Consider the following 27,560-nt stretch of genomic DNA (forward strand, 5'->3'; position numbering starts at 1 on the left):
ACGGTTCCCACACGATATTTGATTTTAATGCTCTTTCCCCGAAAACCACATCGCACCTACGTAAAAAGGGGGAAGGAAACGAAACCCTTTTGCCAGCAATCTGTCAGCAATTCAAAATTTGCGCCAAACAACAAAAAGGAAAGATTTATAGCATCTAGATTTATAGTTCAAGCACCGAAAGCTGGAAAGAATATAAAATAAAGTTTAAATAATTCGTAATTAATTGATTTGAAGACTTGATTTGGTTGAGGGAATAGCCATACCCAATGCCCATGGTTAAATCCACTCAGCATGCGTTCATTTTCTGCCTTGTCGGCTTGGTCGGCTGAGAGATCTCCATCTCCTCCCATTCGACAGTTGCGGTGGGTTTTTGATGCGCTTTCAAAACCCCGAAGTAAATGCAGATTGCAGCCATGCTGTTCTGGGCTCGTTTAATTCGTTTTGATTATGGCCTGTCACACAGCGCAGCCAACGGAGCATTGCATGGGGCCAGCCAATTGCATGGGCCAACGGTAAATGGTAGGGCCAATGGCCAAGCTTAAGCTTGCGGTTTGCTGCAGCAGGAACATGCGGAAGGGTCACTCATCTGTCGATCCAAGTAAAGAGATGGAGCGTGTCAGGCATGCAGGCAGGCAGGCAGCTTGGCACGAGATGAAACTTCCAAAATTGAGTTAATTGCATTACAGAATTTGCATTTGTGTTGCTGTACTCCATAGGAAATCCAAGAAATAACAAAAAACACACAGACTTTTGTTCATTTATTTTTTATATGGTTTACTTTACTTATATTTTTGTTGTTGTTGTTGCTGTTGTTTCCTTGTGCACGAAAGTCGAAAATGATGCCCCACCATAATTTAATATATATATAAATTTTGTAAATTTTTTTTTTTTTGTTACTTGTTGATTTCGTGTGCGTTTGTGTTTGTTAATGTGTGTGTGTGTATGTTTATCTGGTTTCTATGCGCTCACAATCGTACATATGTATGTATACGCATGGTGGATGCTTAGTTATCGTTTAATATTTCGTTAATGATTAAGTACGTTCACATATATGCATGGAATAGGGATATATGTATTTTAAAATATATTTCTATATATATATATATCTGTATGTATCACCACAAACACATAAATAAATACAAATCGGAATACAAATAGATATTGCTTGAAGGGGGGGGTGGGGGGCGGACCGACCCCTCCAATATACATATCGCTTAGGGAAGTGACACAACTGTATGAATGCCAATAACATGCTGGAACCAGTGCTTCCTTGCTCTGCTGCTGCTTCTGCTTCTGGATTGGGTTTTTATCTTAATTATTTGCTTTTTTCTATTTTCTGTATATGTATAGACTTATGTACATGCATTGGTTAGGGACTTTCGCTTTCTATTTACACAAGCAACTCATTGCAAATGCTGCCCCACTCTTTGCCCACTTGCCACCCATCTCAGATTCCCCCTTCTCTGGTACATATCAAATTGAACTTTACACAAAACTTTAATGGCTATATGCACACTGCCTAACTCCACTGGCTACTGGCTACTGGCTAATCAATTATGCAGTAGTTGTATCTGTAACTTGTATCTGTTAAATGTAGGTAGTTATTGTTGAGGTTTTCTGTGTGGTCTGTCTGCTATGGATTCGGTTTCTATTTTATTGTTAAAGCGGCAAAACTATCTGTTCCTCCCCACTACTCGTACACTCGTACTTTAAGGTATTTCCATTTTTCCACTCCATTCCATTCATTTTGTTTAATTTCATTCAATTATTGTGCTGCACTGCAAATGAGTTTGATTTATTCAAAAATGTTTTGGTAATTTGTGTAAATATGATTGAACTTTGTCTAACTTCTTTGTCTGTTCTCAGAATACTGTGTACATACTACTCTATAGTAAATGTATATTTAACATTCATAATTCTCATAATGCTCCCCCAACAACGGGCTGGGACTATATACTAGGCTCGTGCGGATCATTTGTTGTATATGTTGTATATCGTTTTTGGGTTATATGGCTATCTACAGCTAAAACTCGCATCTGATTCTACCCTGCTAATCTGCTAGTCTGCTAATCTGCTCAATTCTCGCTTTTCGATTTTGGATATGTCCAACAAAGGGTCTCGTCTCGTCTCTCACTCCCTCCATTCATTCACTCATCGGCTTGGTTAATATTTAACTTTAGTTTGTATTTTGTATTTGAATTTCAATTTTCGTTTTGCGATTAAAAATGCCAACTACATTGTGGAAAATTTACACAGAGTAAATAATTTAATACATTTAATTAATTTAATTGTAGGTTTGCCATCGTTTCACAATTAGAATTCGATCGATCGATCTCTGTGACGTACTTTTGCCATTCCTTTGAGTATATTTGAGTCCGCTCTTGCGCCAGTTAAATGTTAATGCTAAATATATACTTATGTATGTATGTATATGTTTAAATACAATTGTCGGAGTGGCTATAAGTACAGTAATACACGTTAAAACTTAAATGAGCGCTTCGTTGATGATGCTTTAAACACAAACCATTACAATTACAATATAAAATTAAAATTACAATTTAAAATTAAGAGTTAAAATTACAATTTAAATGATAGTTTTGTTATAACGTTTTAAAATTGTGTAAAACAAAGCGAGACGCCGAGCTTTGTGCACAAAATACTGTTCGAATGATGGATCGATTGATTGATTTGCGGGAGGGCGGGGGATTGATTGGGGAACGACACAGTTTTGTACGTTTCTTGTCTCGTCGGAGTCGTCTGTGCTGTACTGTAGATGGCTTCTTAAACGTTTAACTATAGTTAGGAGCTGCTCGATTATGTTGGCTAATAGTTATGGTTCATACTGTTTCACTGCTTCCTTGGTTGCTTAATCAACTAGATACAATTTTGTTGCTGGCACGCTGCTGGGTGCGTGGCCACAAAGGGGGGGGACATGATACATGAGAGGACCTCTTGCAAAGGCCTCGTCAATATATATATATATATATATCTACTCGTACTATATATAAATATATATATTAATGCGTTTTGTGTGTGTGTATGTATGTGTGTGTTTCTGCTTGTAGACTACGACTAACCCCAATCGCTAGCTATCCTTCTATCTATATACAATTGTATTTCTCTCCCCTACTCGTAATTTAATCTCTTGTCCAAAATTGTGCTGCTTCAGCGGTTGTTTCCGCCGCTGGTATCACTATTTCTATGGGATCCGGTGTGGAGCTGCCACTGGCAAGCTGAAGCTGTGGATACGATCAGGAGTGCTTCTCGGTCATCTCTGTCCAGCGTGACTCGAAGAACTTGCGCATGCCATGCCCCGCCTTGCCCACGGGTGAATCATCCTCGTTGAACATTTCACAATTGTCGAAGATCTGTCGCACATCCACGCAAAAGTCCTCGCGTCCCTTGTAGCTATAAGCCAGGAAAAAGCAAGGGAAGTTAATAAATGGATCCAAGGGATCGTCGTGGTGCGGCGGCTAAGCCTTACCTCAAATCATGAAGTTTCTTCTTAATGGTAGAGAGGTCCATGGGCGATTTGATAATCTTGCGATATGTGGGAAACTGTTTGGTGTTCACGGGCAACAGAAATGGCCACGAGTCCTCGTGAAGCTGCAAAGAACAGAAAGAAAAGAGATACAGGGTTAGGTACGCCAAGTGGGGATGAGACCATGTGAATTGCTCACCTCCATTTCGGCCAGGAGAGTCTTGCAGACGGCCAACTCCTTCATGAGCTTCTTGGTCGCATGCTTCTCCTTCTTCTCCTGCTTTAGCTTCTCCTTGGCCTCCTGTATGGCGTGTATATTGATGGGCGGCGGTGACATTTGCGTTACTCCCGCACCCACTCCCACTCCCACTGTGGGTGGTGTGGGTGTGCAGGCACGTGGCGAAGGCATGGTCATCGGCTGCTGCTGCTGCTGGTGTTGCTGCGGCGGCGACTGGCAGATGGCGTTTAGGGCCGTCGGCGAGGCCTGCATGAGCAGCGGTGTTGTCGGTGTGGGCACAGGAGGAAGCAGCGGCCCGGGTGGCGGTGGAGTCGGTGCCGGTGTCGGCGTTGGTGTTCTTGTGGGCGTCACAGCACGCGGCGACATGGCCACGTTGCTGAACTGCATCGGTGCATGGGGAAGTGGAAGTACGGGCAGAACTGTGGCTCCTGTGGGATTCAACAGACCAGCGGCAAAGGCGGTGGGAGGCGGGTAGACCGGAAAGCCGGTCGCAACAATAGCCACATCCTCGGGCAGTGGCACGGCACCGTTGTTGTTGCTGCTGCTGTTGCCTAGATGTGCCTGGAAGCGGCTGCTGTCGATGGAGTTGGTGTGCTGCTGGTCCTCGAACGTGGCCGAGGCAACCGAATGCGCCGGACTACCAAAGGAGAGCATTATAGATGTGTGTTCGGGTCTGCGTCTCATTCAGAACTCACCTCAAAGGTGGCGGCAACGATGTCATGGACTCGTCGTGGGACGAATTCAGCGACTGTTGCAGCTGCTGCATCTGCTGCGAGTCCCCTCCGCCCATTTGGGGCAAATGCTCCATGCTGGCGGCTCCGCCTGGCCCTGGCAGTGGCTTTTCGTTGCGCCGCTTGGCCGCTGTGCTGGCATCGCGATCGCGACGCGATTTGCTGCTGCTGCTGCTGGTGCCGCCACTGCGCTTCTTGGGCGGCGGTGCGCGTGCAATGCAGCCGTGGCAGTACCACTTGCCGCGCGGCACCTTCAGCAGCGGTGGGATGTAGCAGTCGGCGTGGTAGGCACGCGGACACAGATCGCAGTAGATCATCTTGCCCACCGGCGAGGGACGATGACCGCCGCACACGATGCATTTGCGCTCATTGGTGGCTTTGTTCACGCATTCGTAACAGTACCTGGAAGGAGAGAGCAGATATGGAGAGGGGAAGGATTACTCGGGGGATTCTTTTTGCTCAAGGGAGAAGGTGGAGAGGGAGGAAGAGGAGCAACAGTGCCACACAACAACAGAGTGTCTCAAGGGTTAACGATCAACGATCACAAAAACGTTCAACAAGTAACGCGACAATGAGGACAAGAGGGACATCCATGGATGATTTTTTGTGTGTGTGTGTTGGGTGGTGGGGTGTGTGTGCAGAAATGAGGCAACGTCATGAGTGTGGGATGGAGATCGAGATGGGGATGGGCGTATGGGGCGTATGGTGTGATCGCAGAGAGAGTACTCACCAGTCGCCATCGGGTATGTTGTCCATTTTGGGCTTGAAGCAATACGTGTGGTAGCCCTTGTCGCAGCCATCGCACAGGAGCAGCTTGTCCTCGTTCTCGCCCGAGGTGCAGAACTGGCAATTCTGTAAGGAATTCGAATATTTGCTAGAGTTTGTGGTTGTGCCCGAGCGTCGACGTTTGCGTGATGTTGTTGTTGTCTTTGTCGTGGTCGTGGTCGTTGTCTTTGTCTTTGCCCCCAAATCCGAGTCAGTGTCCGTGTGGGTGTCGTCGTCGCTGTAGGAGGGCGACAGGGATGCTGGGGTGTCTTGTGTGTTGGTGTCTTGTCCGTTTTGCGCTGCCTTGGCCAGGGCTCTTAGATTGATTTTAATGCTCAGTGGCTGCTGTTTATGTTGCTGCTTTGGGGGTGTCGGAGTCGGTTGGGGTGGTGGTAGCGGTTCCTTTTTATTTGTTTTCTGTGGCGTGGATTGTTTCTTCTTCTTGTTGTTCTTTTTCTGCTGCTGCTGCTGCGGCTGCTGCTTTTTGTTTTTGTTGGGTGTGGCCTGCTTCTTGGCGCTGCTCTTCTTGCTCGACTTGTTTCTTGTTGCATACTTTTGTGCGCATACAAAATAAATGTTGTGTTCGTTGTGGTTGCAGTTGTGGTTGCAGTTGTGGTTCGAGTCAGTCCAGGGATGGGGAAATATTTTTTTTGTTCGGTTGTTTTGTTTGTAACAGTGTCGGAGGAGGGTTGGGGGAAAATGGCAATACGGATAGGCGGTAAACGTTAAACGTTAACGGAGCAACAAAAGCATTCATGTATGTAATGTATGTGTGTGTGTATGCATTTGATGTATTGTGTGTGTGTGTGTGTTGTAAGTATTAAAGCGTTAAATTTGTTGCATGTAATAGATGTACATATGTATGTATTTTTGTTTATGTTTTTTTAGAGAACACCCATATGAAGAACACCACAAACAACAAACAAGTCAAACATTCAGCGAGAGAGCAAGAGAGTTGTTAAGAAAGAAAGAAAGAAAAAAATATATAAATATAATTAGAAGAAGGAAACAAACAAATCAAATTTCGAATTAATTTTCTTAAATTTTGTCAGGCATTTCCCACCCTCCGGGTAGGGGGTGGTGTGGTGTGCTGTGGTAGGAGGGGATGTGTTTCGGATGTGGAGTTGGATGCAGAAGTGGAATAAAAAGAAATGAAAAATATATAACAACTATTCTACGATGCAAGAAACTAAAGAAACGAGAGCTCTCGTCGTCTCTCACTCGATGGTTTGGCTTTTAGTTAGTGGCATGGTGCATGTGTATGTGTGAGTGTGAGTGTAGCGAGTATCGTATAGCGAGTGTGCAAGAAAAAACATGATGGCAGTACACTGAATTGGGGAGGAAGAGGTGTCTTCAAGTGTTCACAGAATAGGGTATGGGAGAGATGGTGCGGGAGAGGTTGTGGCAGGGGGCATTGGATTGTTGTACATTTCTTCTCCTCTTACCGCTTTCATGATGCTCTTGTCCCACGCCACACAGGACTCCAGCACGTAGAGGGCCATGGCCAGCTGAGCCGTGGTGTGGGACCGGGCCACAGCATCCCGCCACTGTACCAGGCCCTTGGGTATATTCTCTACCTTCTCGTCCCTTTCGCTGTCGCAGTTGCTGGCGGGCGAGACGTTGCCCGACACGGGCTCCACGCTGCCAGATTCGCCCGGACAGCCAGAGGCGTTGCTGGAGCTGGGCGCAGCAGCTGCTGCGGCCGCTGCCAGGGCCATGGTGCGCTCGTTGAAGGACGAGGGATTGAGGCTGTTTCCTCCCGGCTGCTGCTGCTGCTGGTGCTGTTGTTGCTGCTGTTGCTGTTGTTGCTGCTGCTGTACCAACTGCTGTTGCTGCTGCTGCATTTGAAGCAGATATGCCGCTGCGGATGCCGAGTTCTGGGTCTGGGTGGATGTGTGCTGGTTCTGGGCAATCACGGCCAGGTGTGCGTCGCCGGTCTGGGAGCCGAGCGGCGGCTTCAGGTAGCGCCGCTCAATGTTGGCCTCCAGATCGATGATGCGCTCCCGGATCATGGGAATGATGCTGATAAAGTCCTCCTCAGTGACCTCCTCCGGCTCTGGCTGGCTCAGCTCGCCTTCAACTCGATTGGGCACTTGCCAGTTCTTCAGCTGCATGGAGGCGCTGGCCACCTTGTCCTCCAGCGATTCCAGCTGTTCGAGCAGGGCCAGTTCCACGCGCTTGGCCACCTTGGGGTTCCAGTCGTGCGGACCGTCCGGCAGCAAGTACTCCACCATGTGGGCTTCCAGCGGCTGTAGCTGGTAGTTGGCGCCCAGTGGCTGCTCCAAGGTGAGAAAGCGAGTCAGATTCTCCTGCAGCTCGCGCTCCCTCAGCCCCGACGGATTCAGTGTCTTCAAGAACTGGCGCAGTTTCTGCTCGTCATCGAGCTGCCACCAGCCGTAGCGCTGACGACGGGGCACATAGACGCCGTGCACCTTGTCGGGGAAGCCGGAGAGCTTCACCTGCTCAAGGAGTCGGTGCTCGTCGGGCGTCATGGACAGGGGCAGGGGTATGTCGATAGGTATGTACGTTTGGACACTGCTCAGCGACATATTGGCGATGTTGTGGTAGTAGGCCTGTGACAGTGCCTCATCCAGACGCAGCTCAATCTTCGGCTTTAGCTCTGGGGCATCTGTCGCGTCCTCTACTGCCCCTCCGCCCCCGCCCGTGTCCGGGGGGACATCAGTGCGCAAACGAAAAAACTTGTCCTTGCCGGCTTGCTCCTTCTCCGCATCCGCATCTGCCTCGCCATCTGCCTCCGCATCAGCATCCGTTTCTGCATCGGCATCTGGATCGGCGTCTGCGTCAGCATCTGCGTCGGCATCCGCATCCACATCCATGTGTCCATCCCTGTCTGCATCCGGCTTCAACTTGATCTCCAGCTCCTCATCATCGGTCGTCACGAGGGGGCGATGAGGAGACTCCAGACCGTTTTTTGGCACTGAGCACTTGATCTTGATTTTGGCCTCGTACTCCTCCAGCTTTGCCTGCATCTGCCGCTCGTCCAGGCCGCTCAGCGAAAAGATGCACTCCTGTGCCAGCTTCCCCGGATCCACCTTGCACTCCTCCATCGGTATGGAGTAGTACTGCACATTGTTGATCAGATCCCACGGATGGCCCTGCAGCTGCAGCTGCGCGTAACAGTTCTGATTCGCATAGCCCCATTGCAGATCCTGGGCAACCACACCGCCCTCCTCCGCAGGCAGTTCGCTGATCAGCGGCACCTCGCGCTGCACAATCGAGAACCATTTGGGTGTATCGTCACCGCTGGAGGTGGACACAATGATGCAATCGTCGGTTGTCTCCTTCTTCAGATCCTCCATTTTGATGGCCGAAGATGTGATGAGATTCTGGCCATATGTCTGTGCCATTCCCATTCCCATGCCCATTCCCTCCAACTTATCACAGTTGCTGCTGTCGTTGCCAATGCTGTTGTTGTTGTTGTTCAGGGTGGGAATCATGTGGCCAGGCATCGAGGGTATCTTGATCTCCGCCTCAAAGTCTGTTTTGGTGGAGATCATCGTGGTGGGCGGGCCCATTAGCTCCATTTCCGACTTGACCTTGATTTCGGGTCTGGGTGGCTCGGTCTTGGCTAGCGGAAGAGGAGGCACTGCCACCGCATTGTCATCGTCATCATCATCATCTCCCAGATCCACAATCTCGGGTTCGATTTTGTTCACTTCGGTCACTTCATCGTCATCGTCCTCCTCTCCATCCTCCTGATCCTGACGATCTTGCTGTATCTTCCGTTCTGGATGCTCCTCATGCTCATCATCCTGTGAGGCTGTGGCTGTGGCTGGTTCCATCTCTGAGTGGGATTCATCCACCTCCATGGGCTGCACTGCCCCGGGCTCCGTCTCCGTCACCGTCTCCTGCACTGCTGCCACCTTCTCAGTCTCTGGCTCTGCCTCCTGGTCTCTGGATCTATCTTCACTCTGCTTCGGCTGCTGCTGCTGCAGCTGCTTTTCGTCCATGTTCTCCAGTGCCTCGTGATAGTCACAGATGTCGTTCTGGGCCGATTCCAAAGCCTCGATAAAGATGCCACCGGCCTTGGGCAGCTTCCAGTAGCGTCGCCAGAATCGATCCTGCCCAAAGCAGGCGGCACGCAGCTGATTGGTGCTCTTCTCGAGCGCCTCTTTGCAGTTCAGGGAAGCGCGCACGATTTTGTCTAACTTCTTTTGCAGCTCATCGGCACTCAGGCGGTTGTCCTCGTCCTCCTCCACATTGGTGATCTCCGAGTCCAGGTCGGAGAGATCGTCCTCGATGATGCTCACATCGTTGTGGCCATCCTCGTTGATGGAGTTGCGGGCTCCGCTCTTTTTGGCCTGCATCAGGGCGCTCATGTCGCTGCCGCCAGTCACAGCTGACACTCCTCCCACTGCCGCATTGACGCCACTCGTGGTGGGCGTGCTCGAACCATTGTGCTGGTAGGTGGGCGTGGGCGTTGGTGTGGGTGTGACAAAGTCCTGTCCGGGCATCTGTTTGCCGGGTGTAAGGCAATCCACAGATGAGATGCAACTCTTGGCGGGACTCACCAGCGTGGAGGAGTCGATGCCCATGTGGAGTGCAGCGGCGGTGGCCTCCTCCCGAATGCTGGCCGAACAATCCACGCCATCCACGTCCATGGGCTGTGCCTGATCCTTGCCATCCTCCTCCTTCTTGCTGGTCTCCCCGTTGTTTGTCTCGACAGGAAGTCCTTCTGCTAATCCCCCTTCGCTGTCTGCTATCTTGGGAGTGTCGCCTCCCTCTGCTGCTGCCGCTGCCTGCATGGCTTCGGCTGCCGCCTCTGCTTCGGCCTGCTTCGCCTGTGCCTGGGCCAGCCGCTCGGCATCCAGCTTCTGCTGTGCCATAAGGGCATGCATGGCCGCCTCCCGCTCCGCTTGCGCCTTCTCATACGCCTCAATGCGGGCCTTGCGCATGTGGAGGGCCTTGTACTTGCGCACCTTCATGTCCGTCATGTACTTCTCCTTGCGCATCTGGGCGCAGGTCTCGAGGCTGCCGTCGATCTGCCGCAGGACCGCCTTGTTCATCAGCAGATCGTTGCACAGGTGAGCCAGCATCTGGGCCTTACGCGTCGGATTCAAGGCCACGAAGGGACGATCCTTGAGGGCGTACGATAGCTTCCAGGTGTCGTTCTCGTGCAGCAGCTTGTAGTACTCCTGATTCTTGGCCGAATGGGTGGTGGTGTCGGCGTCCACCTGATGGTGGTCGGGCACCCGTCGCTCCCGTTCTCTGTCCACGGTGATGCCATGCATCTGTCGCACCTCGCCGGTAGCCGTGGCGTACAGGTAGATGCGCAGAATCTCCGAAACATTCGAGTTGGTTATGTCCGCATTGCGCAACGACTGGCCCAGCAACGTTGTGTGACGGCCGGGATTGGGCACTCCGGGATCCTCAATGGCACACACCAGCAGGTGCGTCATCACCGACAGCAGCTCCTCTTCGGCATCCGCATTGCTGTCGCTGATGAGGGCATCGTGGAGGTTCTGCAGCGATGGCAGCGACTCCATATCGAAGCCCAAAGTCTCGCCAAAGTTGTGCAAAAACTCAAAGACCATCAGCAGATCGGCCATCGCCTGGCCGGGCAATCGATTGCCGGCAATGCGCTCCAGCTCTGGCACCGCCATCTCCTGCAGCATTTCCGAGTCCTCGTTGGGCCGACGTATCAGCTGCAGGATCTCTGCGTCACGCTTCCGTTCGGCCATGCGACGCTCGCGCAGTATCAGGCGATCCAGCACCAGTTGGTGTTTCTTCTTCTCCCGCTCCTCGAACTTGCGACGCACCTCCAGCATTCGTATGAGGTTCATGTGCTGCCGACGACGTTCGCGCTCCTATTTGGAGGGGGAAGAGATCGGTCATTGATTGAGCTCAGGTAGATCCCAGGATGCACTTACCATTTCAGCAGCCAGCAGCAGTTCCTTTTGCTTTTGCAGTTCCTGCGAGGCATGGAATAAGAGAGCAAAAAGAGGGGAAATAATGTTAATGGAAATCACGCAAGTAGCTGCAAAAGGATGGAGCCAGAAGGAATGGCAAAACAAACAGAACACAAGGTTGGAAAATGTTTAAAAAACGAATTACAAAAGGTTTGAAAGAAGAGTTAGAGGAGGTACAAAAAGTACGAAAAGGGAATGCATTTTGTACCTGTTCCTTGGCTAAAATCGCTTCCTGACGACGCTTCTCCTTCTCCTAGTGCAAAAACAAAAAACAAATGGAAATACAAATTATAGAAAATATTCCTCCTGGGGGCTGTGGGGGCGCACTGACCTGTTGCTTCTTGAGCAGCTCCTCCTGCTTGAGGCGATCGAGCTCCTCTTGCCGCTTCTTGCGCTCCTGAAAGAAAGGAGTTTGGATTATTGCATGCCACACTTCATCGTCTAGACTTAGAGGCTCACCTCGATGGCCTGCTGGTTCTTCATCTCCTTCTCCTTGCGCTGCTGCTCGAGCTTGGCGTTCTTCTCCTGACGCGCCTTCTCCTTGTTGCGCGCCAGCTCCTCCTTCTGCAGCTTCTTGGCATCGCGCATCGCCTGCTGCTGCTTGGCAATCTCGATGCGCTGCTCCACATTGAGGGTCTGGCGTGTGAACACCTTGAGATCCTCCAGCCGCTTGGCCACATCCTCGTCCGTCATGCGTATATACTCGCCATCGTTGGCGTATGGCGGCGGTGCGGGCTGCAGAAACGATCCCACAATGGCCCGTGCGGAGAAGCTAAAGTTCTCACGCGTCAGATTCGATGGCTGCTGCTCCAGGATCTGTACAAGAAAAGGATATTCATGTGCTGTTAGTTCAGTGCTCCTAGCGGGTTGGGGTGGGGTCGCTGGCTGATGATTTGTGTTCGAAAAAAGAGAGAAAAATTCGCCCTACAAACTCACAGCAAAAACCTGTCCAATGGTCTTTAGGGGCGCCACACTGCCCGGTGCATAGTAGGTGACCTCCCCACGGATCTGTCCCAGCTTGGTTAGGCCTCGGATGACGGTGTCCCGCTTCCAGCCGATATCCAGGGGCAGCCGCAGCTCCGACACATTGTGGATATTGGCATCCTCGCTCTCCGACTCCGACAGACCGCTCTCGGCGGCCATGCTCTCGGAGTCCGTTGATGTCTCCATATGCGCATTCGCCTCGCTTAATGCCAGGCGGATCTTCTCCTGAAAATACACAGAGGTGGAGGGAGGGAGAGAGGGGGAGATCAACAGATATTCAGGGCTTATCCTTTGAGTGTAGTACTCACAATGTCGGCTCCTTGCTGGAGCAACTGTTGGGTGGCCAGCATCGGTTTGAGGCCCACAGCCCGCGACTGGGCCAGCAGGGAGGCCACCGTATTCTTCTTGGGCTTGGACACGCCGCGTCCTAGATTGCGCGGACGACCCTCCTTGTACGAGGAGGAGCCACCGCCTCCGCCACCCGAGGAATTTCCCCCAGTCGAGCCACTGCCTCCAAGTTGAGGGGCCGGCGATGTATCGCCACTGCCCGAAATGGAGCCACCCGGCATGCCCCCGCCACTGCTGCCGCCGAGCGCGGCCGTTATCGAACTGAGACTCTGCAGGCTGTTGGCGCTGTTGCCGCCCTGGGCAGCCGCCTGATACTCACTGGCCATGTTGGCCAGCGCCGAGCTGGAGGAAGTGGACGCCGCTGTGGCGCCGCCGCTGCTCTTGTCCGAGGGCTTCATGGACAGATTCAGCGGCGCATCAAAGTCATCGATGGTGATGGGATTCGAGGCAGAGCCCACGGCCCCAGTGGCAGTGGCAGCGGTGGGCAACGAACTCGACTTCAAACTGAGATTGACGCCTCCCGAGCCAGTGGGGGCATGATCGCTGGTCAGATCGTGCACCTCCTTGCCCTTGCTGGATAGATTGTAGGCGCCGTTCGATGTGATGGTTGGTGGCAGCTTAATAACCTCCACCCGATCGCTGGATGAGCCCTGGCCGTGACCGTGACCATGGCCAGCCATCGAGGATGCGGAAGAATTGCTGGTCACCGTCGAGGCGCTGGACTTTGTGACACTCAGCTGATCCAGCGGATTGGACATGCCCGTGAGGCCAGACAGACCGGCCATTGGCATGCCAGCGGCTCCGAGCATTCCATGCAGTCCTCCGGCTGCTGCCACTGCAGCTGCTGCCGCCTGCTGCTGTTGGTGATGTTGCTGCTGTTGCTGCTGTTGGTGGTGATGCTGCTGCTGCTGTTGGTGCTGCTGGGCGGCTGCCGCCATTGCCGCGTACTCCATTTCGAGTCTAGCCCGTTTCGCGGGACTGAGACCTGGAAATGCAAGCAGAGAGGAGAGTGCATTTGTGGTGCTATCGAGCTCTTTTTGCTGTTGCTGTTGGAGTTGTTGTTGGAGTAGGTGTTGTTCTGCTTGGTGTTGTTGTTGTTGTTTCTGTTGTTGTTGTGTGGTTTGTTGTTCTGTTTCGGAAATTGTCTTCTTGCGACCCCTTGATGTAGTACCAGGTATTTTGGGGCCCACAATCGAGGACGTATACTTGATGATCTCCGTGTCCGGTGGCAGTCGAACGCCCAGCAACGAGGGATGTTCGCTGCTGCCACTGCCGCTGTTCCAACAAGGAGAATCGTTAATAAGTTTGCATTGATTCAGGGGAGCGAGAATCAAACACTCACCTCATCATTCCCGCTGCTGCACTCATGTAATCCTTTGCACCATTCCCACCCTTGCCTCCCGATGATCCACCGGTTGAACTGATTGCCGCCTGCAGTTGCTGCTGCTGTTGCTGCTGCTGCTGAGAGGAGTTGTGATGCTGGGACGACGAGGACGATGTGACTGTGGCACTGGGCACCACTCCCGTGCTTGCCGCAAACGCATTCATCGCCGCCTGCATGCTCTGCTGTGGCGTCATGCCCAGGGCCCCAAACTGCGACAACGAATTGAGGGCATTCAGCGAGGGATTGTTCTTGTCGCGATCCTTGCCGGACCCCGAAGACGACGAGGAGCCGCCGCCCATGCCATGTGGAGACATTAGCGGATTGGCGCTGCCCAAGCTGGAGTGCATGCCACCCAACGACGCATTGCTGGAGCTGACATTCGTGGACGATGCCTTGCTGCCGGACATGAGGCCACCGTTGCCACCGGCGCCCATGCCCAGACCAGACAGTCCATGGCTGTGCATTGAGGAGGAACTGCCGCCACCGCCGCCAGACTTCTTGCCCGACGAACCGCTGCCCGAGCCCCCACCCGATCCTGAGGCGGCAGCTGCCACAGCCTGCATGGCCATCAGCTCCTTGTGCAGGGTCACAGGATCGTACGCTGAGCTCGGATTGCTGGCCATGCTGTTGCTCGTCATCGTCGAGGGCTTCCCATACGCACTGGCTGTGCTCTGCAAGTGGAGGATTAAACGTTGCAGATCCACAATGAGGCTCACAGATGTCCAAGAAAAATCATACCTTGTATCCTCCGTGGCCGCTACTGGTGGAGATCGAGCCACTGCCCGTGCTCACCGCCACCGATCCCGGCACTCCGAATCCGTGCATGCTGGCCAGAGCTGCTGCCGGATTGTTCGCCGCAGCTGCTGCAGCCGCTGCTGCCGCCGCATTCAGGCTGTTGGCCAGACTCTGCTGCTGCTGTTGCTGTTGCTGCTGCGCCGCTCGCTTCTCCTTGCGCGACTTGTTGGACTTGCTGCCCGATGAGCTGGAAGATCCGCCGCCTCCGCCATTGCCACCACCGACAGCTGAGCCGCTGCCAGCACCCGAACCCATTACGCTGCCACTGCCACCTCCGCCATTGCCACCTGCTCCTGTGGCGCCCATGCCCATGGCCGCGGGACCGAAGGCTGCCGCCAGGTCTGGATGTGGGAATGGTGAGAGGCCGGACGCCTGTAGGCGGCTGAAGTAGTCCTGCGCTGCCAGTTGGGCCATCGACCACCAGCCTGCAACGAAAAGGAATTGGAATTAGCAATCGGATGATTCAGGGCAAGGCGTCAGAGGGGGTTTCCCCCAAAATAGTTAATGTGCCTAACCCGTGCCGCCTACCGCACTGGCCAGGGCAGAGAGCACAGTGCAGGATGCAGAAGTACGGAGGATTAGACAAAGATTTTGCTCTAGGAGGATTTTCTTCAAATGCCTCGCTCGGGTAGGACGAGAGCATTTGCTGTTTGCCTCCACACACCACACACACACACACACACACATACAAAAAGTGAGAGAAGAATCGCGAGAGGTTCTGCAGAAACTTCAGTCACCAAAGGGCGGATTCGAACCCACAAACGTCTCTTTTGGGCTTACAATGCGACCAGCACCACAGAGGCAGGGGAGACCACCAAAATACGGATGCATGCCGACATTTTACTCACTTGCTGGATGCAGACCTGCCAGACTGGCGGCCTGGGAGGCAGCCACTGCCATGGTGTTCTGATGATGATGTGCGCCCGCTGCTGCCGCCGCTGCAGCGGCCATTGAGTAGCGGTCGTTGGCAGAGCCGCCACCTGTTTGTGGCAGAAGGCCCAAGCCAGCTGCGGCGGCTGCATTGAATTGTGAGTTGAACAGCGGATTGGAGGCGGCTGCAGCCGCAGCTCCAGTGGGATCACGGCCCCAATAAGCTGTGGGATTAGAGACGGAAAATATTGGATTAGCTTATGATGGTTAAAGGATGTGCGCCAAAAGGACTCACCGAATAGCGAGGCGGCATCTAGGAGTCCGGTAGGATCGTGTGGATTGACAGCTCCCAGCGCCCCCACCCGCGTTGGAGCCACCGCCGCCCTTGCCATGATTGTTTGAGTTTTTGCCGTCGTTGCCGCTGCCATCTCCGGCATTTTTGTTCATGTTCAAAATCCAATGGTGTTAAAATTTGTATTCCCTTTGTTGTTGGGCTCAGCTATTGTGCGCTACATGCGCTTCGTTTCTGTAAATAATTAATAATAAAAATCTATTAAATAGAAGAAGAATAATAATAATAATAATAAAAGTGCATTTATAATCATCTTTGCCCCCCATCAATTCCATCAACAACATCATTCATTGGTTTGTTACTTCCTTTCTACTCTACACTTTGTGTTGGCAATGCCGTGCGCTTGGACGAACCACAAGCACAAAGTGGAAACGGCAGAAACATGAAAAGCAAAACAAAACTAAAAAAACTACACGCCACTCACACACACACACAGAGGCACAAGAGCACGCAAACAGAGGCAAACGGAAGCAAAAGCCGCGTCATGTTGTTGTAATTGTATGCGGCAGAGAGCAAAGAGAGCGCGACAGAGAGCCTGCTCACCACTACACCTGCATCAGCAGCATAGCGGCGAATTGGTGGCCGAATACACGGCGAATTCAAATTTACGCACAAAATTGTATGTATTTACAAATAAAAATGTAATTTAATGTAATTGTAATGATAAATGAAAACGGCGGAAAGCGTTTAACTTGTCATATCATAAGGTAAGACCCAACACACACAAATACATACAATGAGACGACTGAGAACACCGATGAAATACACAAGAGAAGAAAAAAATTCAGTTTAGCATTTTTCACATTTTTAATTGAGCGTTTTTTGTTGTTGTTGTTGTTGTTGTTGCACTTTTACACTTTCATTCATGAAATTTTTCGGAGATACAGGTTTTTATTTTCTCCCTTTCACACTTCTTCGCATTTTACGGTTATACATAAGCGCCGACTACGCTATTTTCTGAAGACAGACAAGACAGACCAGACAGACAGACGACTGTCTGCCGGAGACTTTTCTTTTTTCTGCTTACTTCACATGAATCCGCTGGATACGGCATCAAATAGTTTTTGTTTACATTCTTCGGCATTGCATTTCGTTGATGAAAAAAAAATGTAGAATTAACAAAATATATTTACAAGACGCCGACAGCGACGTGACGCGACTCCGTCTGTGTCTGTGTTAAATTTTTTCGCGGCGAGAGTGGAACGTCAAGCCGCGTTACAAGTGGAAACGAAACATGAGAGAGATCAAGAGCGAGTGAGCGCGTGAGAGCACAGCACACAGATGAATGGTGCTGGACACCGCACAGTGGTTGATAATTAGAGTTTTGTGTTTTTTTTTGCAAAGAAAATGTCTCTGGTTTTTTTTGTATTTGTGAATTAATCATTATAATGAGGCTACGTTTAGTCAGGCAGAGCAATAAAGGTGGGGCCGGGGCCACTCTGTCTGTCTGTCACTGTAGCGTCTGTCTGTCGTATGGTTGGGAGGAGGTTCGTTAATAACCGTTATTGCGCATAGTGTTTTGTTGGTGTTTTTGTCACGCATCGACTGGCGACAGATGTGCGCTCTTATCATGCAGCCGGCAGAAGTCTGCTTTGGGGCGGGGAGGGGGTGGCCGAGTCGGATTTTTCTAAATGGTTTAATGCTGGCTGATTCTCGCTCGCAACCGCACAGTGACCGAATAGTGGTTGGTGGAGGGAGGGAGGAAATGAACATGATTTGACAGACACGACTGTGCTGCTCGGTGTCACCACCCGCAAACGGTATCCATTTAGCGCTGCCGACGCAGGCCCCAGAGTTGCAAAGAATGAAGGTGTGCGAGCAGCGTTTTTTTTTTTGCGCTAGATATGTTTGTGTGTATGTATTTTTCTCGTAGCAAATGACTCGATACCACTCCCCGTTCCCATCCCTTCTCACCCATGCTTCGACAGTCGTTTCAATTTTTGTGAGTGACAGCGTACAAATGTGAAATTCTGCTTATTGTGTGCTGTCCGACGCTGGCGTCATAGCCATACATACCCCTACCCTACCCGCTGCCTCTTTTGCAAAGCTCACATCTCACCCTATCCCCTCCCCACCACCAGTACTGTGGTGTTGGAAGTCCATTGTTATTGCTTTTGTTGTTTGCTCTTGATTATCTTCTCTCTCACTAACTCAATTGGCAGTCTGTCTTTCTGTCGTACGTTTGTGTGTGTGTGTGTGTGTGTCGGGTCTGTTTGGCTGTATGTCTATATGTGTGTTTGATTTTGTGTTATATCTTGGCGATACCCCGCCGCCACAGCCCGCCCGTTGCCCACGTTCGTTTTCGTGTTATACACACAACAAATGACGCCGCCACCGCCGACTGTGGTTCGGTATATTCCGTTTGATTTGCTCTATTCAAGATTATTCGTGTTCTGCTGCTACACATCGGTCAATAAGCTAATCAATTGCCTGACAGTGGGTGGTGCGCCTCCTTAGCTACCCTTAGGTTTCGATGAGTCCAATTATTTACATTCATTATTGATTCCCTTTCCGAATCGAAAAATAACTCTCTCTCTCTTTCTTACGCTCTGCTCTGGGTCAAGTGCACTCAGAACCAACGCGCTGCAGCAATCGAAGAAAGGAAGGCAGGCGAATTCTCTCCTTCCAAAAGCCGCGTTTCGATTCCAATTTCCTTGATCTCTCGCTCGCGCTCTCATCTTTGACTCTTACTGCACACACACACACACACATATGCAGTTATTCTTTTGCCTGGAATTCTTGTGGATTTAGATTTAGGTATGGCCATGATTTCTCATTCCTTCTTTTCGTTGTTCTTTTCGTTGTTGTTGCTGTTGCCATCCATGCGTTTCGCTTCATGTGGCTGTTGTTGCTGTTGCTTTTGATTGTTGGCGGCTTTAACGCGTCCGCCGTTTTTCAGTTCACTCTTTTTGCCTCTGTCCATTATTCACGTTGACTCTTCTTGTTCGGCGCAAGCACGCAAGAGAGGAGATTGGGAGAGTTTCTTCGCTTACTTCTTATTTTTCTTCTCTTCCCGTCGGACGGGGTTATTGACTCAACCGAGCACAGAGCACATGCAGAGCAGACAAGTTACAGTGCTTACAGTCTGCGTCATCCGTCTGGCAGCTCGATCTCTCTCTCGCTCTTCCTCTGTCTCGTTCACTCACCACTCTCTTTTTCGTCTGCCCACCCCCCGCACTTGCAGTTTGAGTGCAGCAACAAGTAGTGCAGGCTAGCTCATTCTTTAATCAATCACTTTATTTTCTCTTGGCAACTTTTCACTTAAATTTGCAGCATGCTTTCGGTAAGACGTCGGAAAACCTCAGTACTTGAATTAAAGCTTTTATAATTGGCTTTTAACCTAAAGCAATTTATCTATTATTTGATTTAATCACATCTCAAATGAAGCATTTGACACCCTTCCAGTGAATGCGTAGGCGGCAGGCGATTGCATTTTCATGAAAATTCCAAATTATTTCCAATTACATCGCAGGTATTGAGGGGAATTCCGGGCAAGGCAACAATAATGCTCACTAGAAACAGAAACAGCAACAGCAACGGTAAATGCAATTTCCTTGCTCAAAAGCAATGTATTTCCACAAAGTGAGAGATTCCTGATCTTTTTGTGTCTACTTATACATAAGTACATACATATGTACAGATGTATGTGCAGGGACCGACCCTATTAATGCCTCAGCTTACCATAAGGACACCTTGCAACTTCCTGAAGCCTAACATTAACCAACTGCTTATTCCTGCGACTCAGCAGAGCAGGTAAATCATTCACTCACTCTTAAGTAAAGGAAATGAACGAAAATGCAATCGAAGCAAAGAGAAGGCATATCGGAACACGCTGTGGGATCTAGATGGCAGTTTGTTCTTTTTCCTGTTTCTCCTTCTTGTTGCTGTATAATATTATCTTGAAGGAAGCACTAACCAGAAAGAGAGAGAGAGAGAGAATGGGGGTGACAAAGGGGGAGTGGACGACTCTGCTGGGTTTCGTCTCTCGCCACGGACGTCGTGTGCGCAATCCACAAAAAAAAAGGGACACACATAAAATGTAAACTCTGAACCGAAACGGGGCGTGTGTAAGAGTCCTCCCCCTAAAAGGAGGTTAGAGGGGGAGCACTGTAACTCCCGAGTCACTACATCGTCCGTCGCCACCCGGCACTGCCCACCGCCAACGCCACTCCGCTTCAGGGCATTCCATGGATTGTCGCGCAGTTTGCGCCAAACCGAACAGGAAACGAGCGTGCAAGGACACACAGCAGCGTGGGAGTGGGGGGGTGTTGAGCAGAGGGAAACGTGCGGCGAGTGGCAGTAAAACGAATCCACTAACGAATGAACGGGAAGAAGAAGAAGCCGTCGCAAAAGAAGAAGAGAAACAGCAAAACTAAAATTGAAAATGGCAACGAAAGGGGGAAAGGAAAGGCAAACCACCACCAACAACAGCAACAACAGGAACGAGGACTAGCACACGATACCCATGCCGTTGCCGATGCCAGCGTCGACAGCGACGCCAACGCAAAGGACAGTGACAGAGCGCAGGCAGCCCCAGAGCAGCAGCAGAGCGAGTAATACCAAAAACAGCAACAACAACAACTAAAAGAGGAGCGACAAACAAATGAATTTATGCAGCAACAACAACAAGTAGTGCAGTCAGTTGTTTTTGTAGCTGGTATTTATGTAACGGTGTTGCTGTAGTTTCTGCCTTCCAGCCCGCCCTCTCGCCACCCTGGCTGATGTGACTGCTGCTGCCTGCAGGAGGCAAAGGCTCAATGTGGAACGAGAGCGCGCACGACCCATAAATTAGAGTGAGAGAACGAGTAAGCAAGCAGCAGCAGCAGCTGGCATAAGGGAGCGAGCGAGCGAGGGGAGTAAGAGGAGGATGAGGATTGAGAGAGCGCACAGCACACAACACAGCTAACAAATGCAGCAGCATCGCCTGCGGGTGAGTGTGGAGGGGAGGGAGGGTGGAGGTACCAACAACATTGACGTATTTGCCATTTGCAACCCAGAGCGCAACCTGTCCATATCCCAGTCCCGGGTCCCCCAACCCCAACCACTCGGCACTCGACACTCGCAGCTGCAGTCGACGGTGGTTCTGGAATCTCTCCAGGCAGCGCAGTTCAAGGAGAAGGAGAATGTAGTGGGAGAGTGCAGCAGCAGTGCCAAAGCAAAGCAGAGCAAGTAGAATACAAATACAAATACAGAGAAAGTAGGGGAAAGGAGGAGAAGAAGCTGAACTGAACCCATCCGCTCTCTGTGGGAATATCTCTCTCTCTCTAACTCTCTGTGGAGTGTGGGTGGGTTTTGTGGCTGGCTGCATGGAATACAATGCCCAAACCCGTAATCCCCCTCTGGCTATGGCCATTGATAACGTCATGCAGTTTCCAGTCATGTGCAGTTGACCAGTAGATGACCATAATTCCCACCATGCCCTAAAGGTAGCTAATGGACGGTGCCAAGCTTAGTGGGAATCCAAATACAAAGGACAAATCCCCATTTGGGCAACATCTAGATAATGTCTAGACTCTAAACGGGAAATGAGTAGCCCTGTGGCCGATCATCTGTCTATCCCTCTCTGGCTGCGACTGTTGCACAACTGTATTTTCGCTATGGACAAAAAGCCTTTTAATGCTATTGCGCTGCAGTGATTTCATTAGACAGGCAAATAAAATTAAAAACTTCGCCTGCACATAATTTAATATGCTCTCTCTCTCTCACACACACACAAACACATCCAGCAAATAACAGAGAAGGAGACAGAGCGCACACACACGCTTTCCCTCCTCCACGCACACGCTCCCATTTAATTAATGCTTCAATCGGATTATCCCAACAAAAGGCAAAACGACGAGCGAGGGAAGGATAACATAACGGTTTTGCTTAAAGGCAAGGGAGAGGGGCGGCTGCAGAGTGTGAGAGAGAAAGGACCTGCGGATGTGGTAGCCGGATTTAATGTTTAAAACTACTGAATAATATTTTAATACAAATTTAAAATTCGTAGAAATTTGTGTTCAATGGAAAGCTCTCTTGGGACGCTAGAAACTCAACTTCAACGTTTATTTACCTCCAGAAGGGATATTTTATTTTCAGTTTAGTTTAATCTCCTTAAATGTTTTCCAAAAGGCAAAACGATTGCCATCGCTCAAATGTCCTTTCATCTCGACCTCTCCCACTCATTCCACTTACCCTTTGGCACAATTAATCCGCTCCAATGGCAGAATATACAATAGGATTTATAGACGATTTAAGCAATGAATGGCAGTAAACCCCCCTCGCTCTACACACTCACGTGAAAACTCACCTAAGCTTCAATATTATCCTCCGTTGAGTCACTTTCTCATTATTATTGCTGCTCTTTTTAATGATTTTTCTCTATTTTAATTTTATTATTATTCATAAATTAACAATTGACTTTTGTCGCTCTTTATTGTTGATTTTTTATCACTCTTTTCGGGAATAATTTAATGATTTTTTCTGTTGTATTTCTTGTGAATTTATGATTTTATTTTTCGATTTCTGTTTTGCGGCTTTTTGGCCTGGTTAACACACACACACTCAGCATAGACACAGATGATGCCGTATGTTTGTTCAGTTCTGATGGGAAAGGAAATTAATTTTTAAATGATTATTGAAATTTATGTGTCGGACGTTCACTCTCCCACTCGTTTTCTCTCGCTAGAAAATAAAAGCACATGAAGAACGCAATGCAAAATTATAATTTTTGATGCTTTTTCTTGTTGTATACGCTTTCCGAGGGTATTGTTCGTTTTATCCGTTCCAGTGCTATCAGCTACACCCATATGATTTCGGAATCAACCAAACTCAACAAGCAGTTTCATCCGTATTTCTATCTATCAAAAACTTCCCTTTTGTCTATGTTTTTTTTTGTTTTTCCTTTACATTTTCTGTATAGACAGCAACAACAATCTGCGTTTGATGGAAGGTAGGAGAGTGGGGAAGAGACAGGCTGAGAGAGAGAGAGGGAGAGGAGATATGAGTCATTTACAGAAACAATGGCGGCATTTTAGTCAGCTTCTCTTCGGCGACAATGTTCGACGTCAACGTCAGCGCCAAAAGCGACAGAGACGTGGCTGCCAGTCATTTAGCGCTTTAGAAGAGGGAATTGGGGAAGAGGAGAGATGGGGAGGGTGGGTTGAGGGTGAGTAGGGGTTGCAGAGCGAACCAAAGTCTCAAGCAAGAAAGCTAATAAACAGCAAAGAAAAAAAAGAAACAACGAAACGACAGTCCAATACAGAACGCTCGCATTTTTCAATTGAATCAGCTGCAGCTGACAGAGGCAGAGAGAGAACGAGAGCGACAGGCCGAGAGAGCGAGGGTTGTACAGGCAGAGTAAGTTCGGCCAAGAGGCCAAGAAAACAATTGACAGTCGGGCAGGGCGATGCGTGGGCCGGATAGGGGGGAGGGAGTGCGGGCAGAGAGAGAATATGAAGGAGGGAATGAGCTAAGAAGCTAGAGGTAAGAAGAGAGAGCGGGTTCGTCTGTGATGCGCTTCAATAAATTCCAACAAAAACAACGAGACTCGCTTTCAATTCAAGTGGCAAGCAGCAGCGCATGGAGTAAGCTGGGCTCTCTCTCCACCTCACTTCCCAGCCTCTGCATGTTCGTTTGAAAGCAATCAATCAGATGGCATATCAACCGAGCTCAACCTAACTGTAACCTACCATTCCACCATACAAAATTCACTTTTTTCAGCTTTAGGGTTGTAAAACGGTTGGGGAAACATCGAGCGGAGGTTTGTAATTCAATTAATACTCGTATCAGGGCTTTCATCTGGTTGCTGGATATTTCCCCTTTTGCTCTAATGATATCACAGTTTTCTCGTTAACTTTGACACACCACACACACACACCACACTCACACACACATATCCCACCACCCTCACTCCTCTTCCCTTTACAAAGATATCGTTTGAATGCAAACTGGAAATCTGCTTTAATTGCCCGCACCCTACTTTCCATTCAAGTGGATCAAATGGCAAAGCAGTTTCGCGCTGTCCACTTTGACTTGTGTGCACAGGAGAGTGATGTGATAGCAACAAGCGCACACAAAAAGTGCAGTTGAAGTAAAGCGAGGAATTAAAAGCAGATGCATTTCTCAAAGAGAATCCATCTGGGAGCGCATGTGTGTGTGGAAGACGGTGCCCTGCCCGCAGTGAAATGCATGGCGAGAAAGAGGAAAGGAAGAGGCAGCAGCAGGCAGGAAGGCCGAACAAAGCAAATGACTAAAATGAAACAAGAAAACAGATTCATCATGGAATGCCTCCTCAAAAATTCGGATTGAAGGGATGATGATGATGAGGATAACGACGATGACGATGCTGCTGCGATGAAGCAGGGGATGCGGGGCAAGGTGAACCCATGGAAACACCAACGAATTGTAGACGCAGGCACAGAGTACAGAGTGGTGAGGGGAGGAGAAGCCGGGGACCACAATAAAAACCAACGAAATAAATTAAATAATATGAAAAGAAACATGCGGCAGAGACACGAACCTCTCTCACCGTGCACCGTACGTACTCGTACCCCCAGAAACAAACCGAAAATGGACTGGCCGGCCAGTAGAGTATTGGAGCAGGAGGGGAAGAGGCAGAGGGGGAGCTGCGGCATAGCAATCAACAAAGGCAGAGCATGGGGAGGGGAGCGAGGCGAAAGCCGCCACCAGCCGACGGGCGCACACAACTTGACAGATGGACCGTGCGGAACGGTGGGGAAAAGGGGCAACGCGTTGGTTTGGTTTGTTGGGCGAAATGGTCGAGGGGAGTGAGTGCGGTGGTAGCGGTTGAGAGGGGGGGAGGAGGAGGCGTCGGCAAAAATCCAACTAAATATCGAAATCACAAATCCGCAAACAGAGCTGCTGCTGCTGCTGCGCTACAATAAACGAGAAACAACAAAATTGTATTTTAGAAACGAGTGGAAATGGGAATGGGCGAATCGAGTGAGTGAGAGAGTGGATGGAGTGGAGTGGAATGGCCGAGAGCAGTACAACCGACAGAGCATGAGACTGGCTGACAAAGGGATGAACGGGGTACAGACGTAGGCAGAAGCATAGACCGAGATAGTGACAGAGGCCATGACAGAGCAGAGCCAAAGCGCAGTGGGAAATGCAACTATTACAACAATTGGCCGAGAGAGAGAGAGACAGCAAAGCGTGCATTCGTATGGGAAACAGTATCTAGGCCCCATAGGCATACACTCAACGCTAATGGGTTAAGAAACGATTGACAGGCGGATCAAGAGAGATACATATCATCATCATATCGGCCAGCCACGCTCTGCCCACGCAGCCAGGCATTCAAAAGTTTTTTTTTCTCAGCAGTTCACAGACATTGTCGATCATCATCTTCTTTTTTATCTTAATCATTATCGCAGAAGCAGCATACAACAAACCAGAAAAAAAAATTATTAAGTGTGTTTGCCGAAGCATTTAATACCCTGATGAACTGATTGCAAAGTTTAAGTTTGAGAACTGGGAAACAAACGGATAGACAAGACCACTGTTAATGTTGGTCAAGAACACATCCCTACTATGTACCATTTTGTTGGTTATAAAATCGCTTTCCTTCTCTACGCTCCATACATTTGATAAAAATCATAATTCCCTGCTCTGCGAGTGTATTGAAAGAAGAACAAGAACAAAGTAACAGCCAGCGAAATGTTAGCGACTGCGATTGCGACAGCGACGCAGGCAGCGCTACGGGTCGTGTCATGCACACAATTTGATATATATATACACACACACACAAAGAGACATACAGACAAACACTAGGAGTGAGAGGGAGACATACAAACATTCTGGTAGAGCAAAGGGACAGGAGGCAGGCAGAAAGGCAGCTCAGCTCCAAAGTGGCGCAACGGCAACAGCAACAGCAGCAACAACAACAGAACAGAAACAACGTCAAAACCGAGACATAAAATAAATGAGCGCCGCCGCACAAACATGTCTCCAATGTGTTTGTTGTAGTTACTGCTTGCTCTGACTGGCCGTTACTTCTGCCTGTGCTGGTGCTGTGCTGTGCCTCTCCATCGCTCCACAGCCTGCTCTGCCTAGCTCCCTCACTCCACCACTCAACTCAACCACCATTCCCATTCCCCCCTCAACCATTGCTCTCAGCCAGCGATTCGATTGTAGTTGCTGCTGGGACTGTGCCTGTGGCTCCCTCTCTTTGTAATTATTGATACATAAAAATACAAAAAGTGAACGACGACGACGCATTCTGCCGCTGCTGCAGTCGCCGGAATGCAGTTGACGCAATAAATCTTATTGGAGCTGCAATTTGCTCACAAAACTTGAAAGCACTCTTAACTTGAGCAAATTTTCGTTTGCTTTTTATCATTATCCCAATATTGTTATTCCGTAATCCGAAAAATTCGTTCCTTTTGGCCGTTTTTACAGTTCAGCTGCGTTGAACTGCGACTGCAAGACTTTCCTTTGACTCCCACTGCGAACCTTTTTTTCTTTTGCTTTGGAGTTTTTTATTTATTTATTGACTATGAACTTCCTTTGAACCGCACCGCTTGGCACTGCTTTTCACTGCACTTTCAATAATCCAGTGTCGAATGCGAATCACATTTGCAGCCAGTGCCGCTCTTTCGATGTGCCTTTAATCCTTTTTTCAAAACCGACAAAAGAAAATGCGGTGCGCGCTCTACGCACACATATAGAAACACTCAACACACACACACACATACACCATACAACAGTCGCACAGACGCGACAGACATGATTTTTGCCTGCTTGCGCTGCTTGGCTGGGTTTCGCTGTCGCTGTCGCCGTCGTTTTGTGGCTCTCGGACCGGGGCTGGCAACTTGGCCCAAACGTATTTTTTTGCTTCTTGCTTTGGCATTTGTGTATCTGTATCTGTCGCACTTCCTGCACCCCCGCCACGCAACTGCCTTGCCGCCTGCTTCTTCTCTTTCTTCCACTTATTTATTTACTTTTTTTTTGCAATAATAAATATTGAACACACACACACACGTAGATACACTCTGCTTGCGGATGCTTCTTCCTTTTTCTAATTCTTCTCTCCCACTCGCACCCGCGCGCACACTCACATATCATTTATTGGGCGCCCCCTCCGCACATGTATTTTTTTCTTTTCGTAATTTCTTCTTGGCGTCCGTCCCGTACGACGACTCTTGCTGTTGCTGTTGCTTGGTGTGCTGCTTGCTCTGCTTGCGCGACCGACGAGTTTCCGAACTTAACTAACGACACCATCCAGCCTGAAGCCAGCCGAAGCCAAGTTGCGAAACGAAGCGGCAGCGACTGCGACTGCGACGCCGACAGCGCAGCTGGTGGAGACAACTGGCGTAGCAAACCAATGATTGTGGCAGAGGAGGGAGGGAATCTGGGAGGGAGGGCGTTGGGCGGCTGGCTGCAGTGGCAACGATTATATGGGAAAATTTATTCAGCATTTAACGAACGTGCCTTGTTGTGGGCGCAGCGGGTCGGCGTCGTGGTTGGCATCGGGTTCACGGGGGTAGCGGGTGGAGTCGGGCAAAGGTGTCGTTGTCAGGGACCCAAGTGGAAAACCAGGACCACGAGCAGCAGCAACAGCCACAGCAGCAGCAGCGACGCAGCTGAGGAGCAGCAGAGTTTTGTATTGTTTCAATTTCTTTTACATTTATTTCTGGCGCTGCCGCAACTGCTGCTGTTGCGGGCGTCGACGTCCATTCA

General features: G+C 49.8%; 1 protein-coding gene across 1 annotated transcript; it reads right to left on the reverse strand.

Moving 5' to 3' along the window:
* Positions 1 to 1,125: 1,125 nt before the first annotated feature.
* LOC111078277 lies at positions 1,126 to 27,181 on the reverse strand. Its single transcript, XM_041593279.1, is given in 20 exon segments — positions 1,126 to 3,408; positions 3,485 to 3,606; positions 3,681 to 4,356; positions 4,415 to 4,852; positions 5,181 to 5,767; positions 6,661 to 11,043; positions 11,107 to 11,148; positions 11,354 to 11,398; positions 11,477 to 11,542; positions 11,605 to 11,961; positions 12,082 to 12,354; positions 12,438 to 13,462; positions 13,649 to 13,752; positions 13,820 to 14,532; positions 14,600 to 15,081; positions 15,505 to 15,750; positions 15,822 to 15,864; positions 15,866 to 16,052; positions 22,168 to 22,460; positions 26,939 to 27,181. Coding segments are annotated over 18 exon segments (9,867 nt in total). The 5' UTR covers positions 15,974 to 16,052; positions 22,168 to 22,460; positions 26,939 to 27,181; the 3' UTR covers positions 1,126 to 3,251.
* Between the last annotated feature and the right edge of the window lie 379 nt (positions 27,182 to 27,560).

The sequence above is a fragment of the Drosophila obscura genome, unplaced genomic scaffold (assembly GCF_018151105.1).
Source record: "Drosophila obscura isolate BZ-5 IFL unplaced genomic scaffold, ASM1815110v1 contig_186, whole genome shotgun sequence".
In the NCBI taxonomy this organism is placed as follows: Eukaryota; Metazoa; Arthropoda; class Insecta; order Diptera; family Drosophilidae; genus Drosophila; species Drosophila obscura.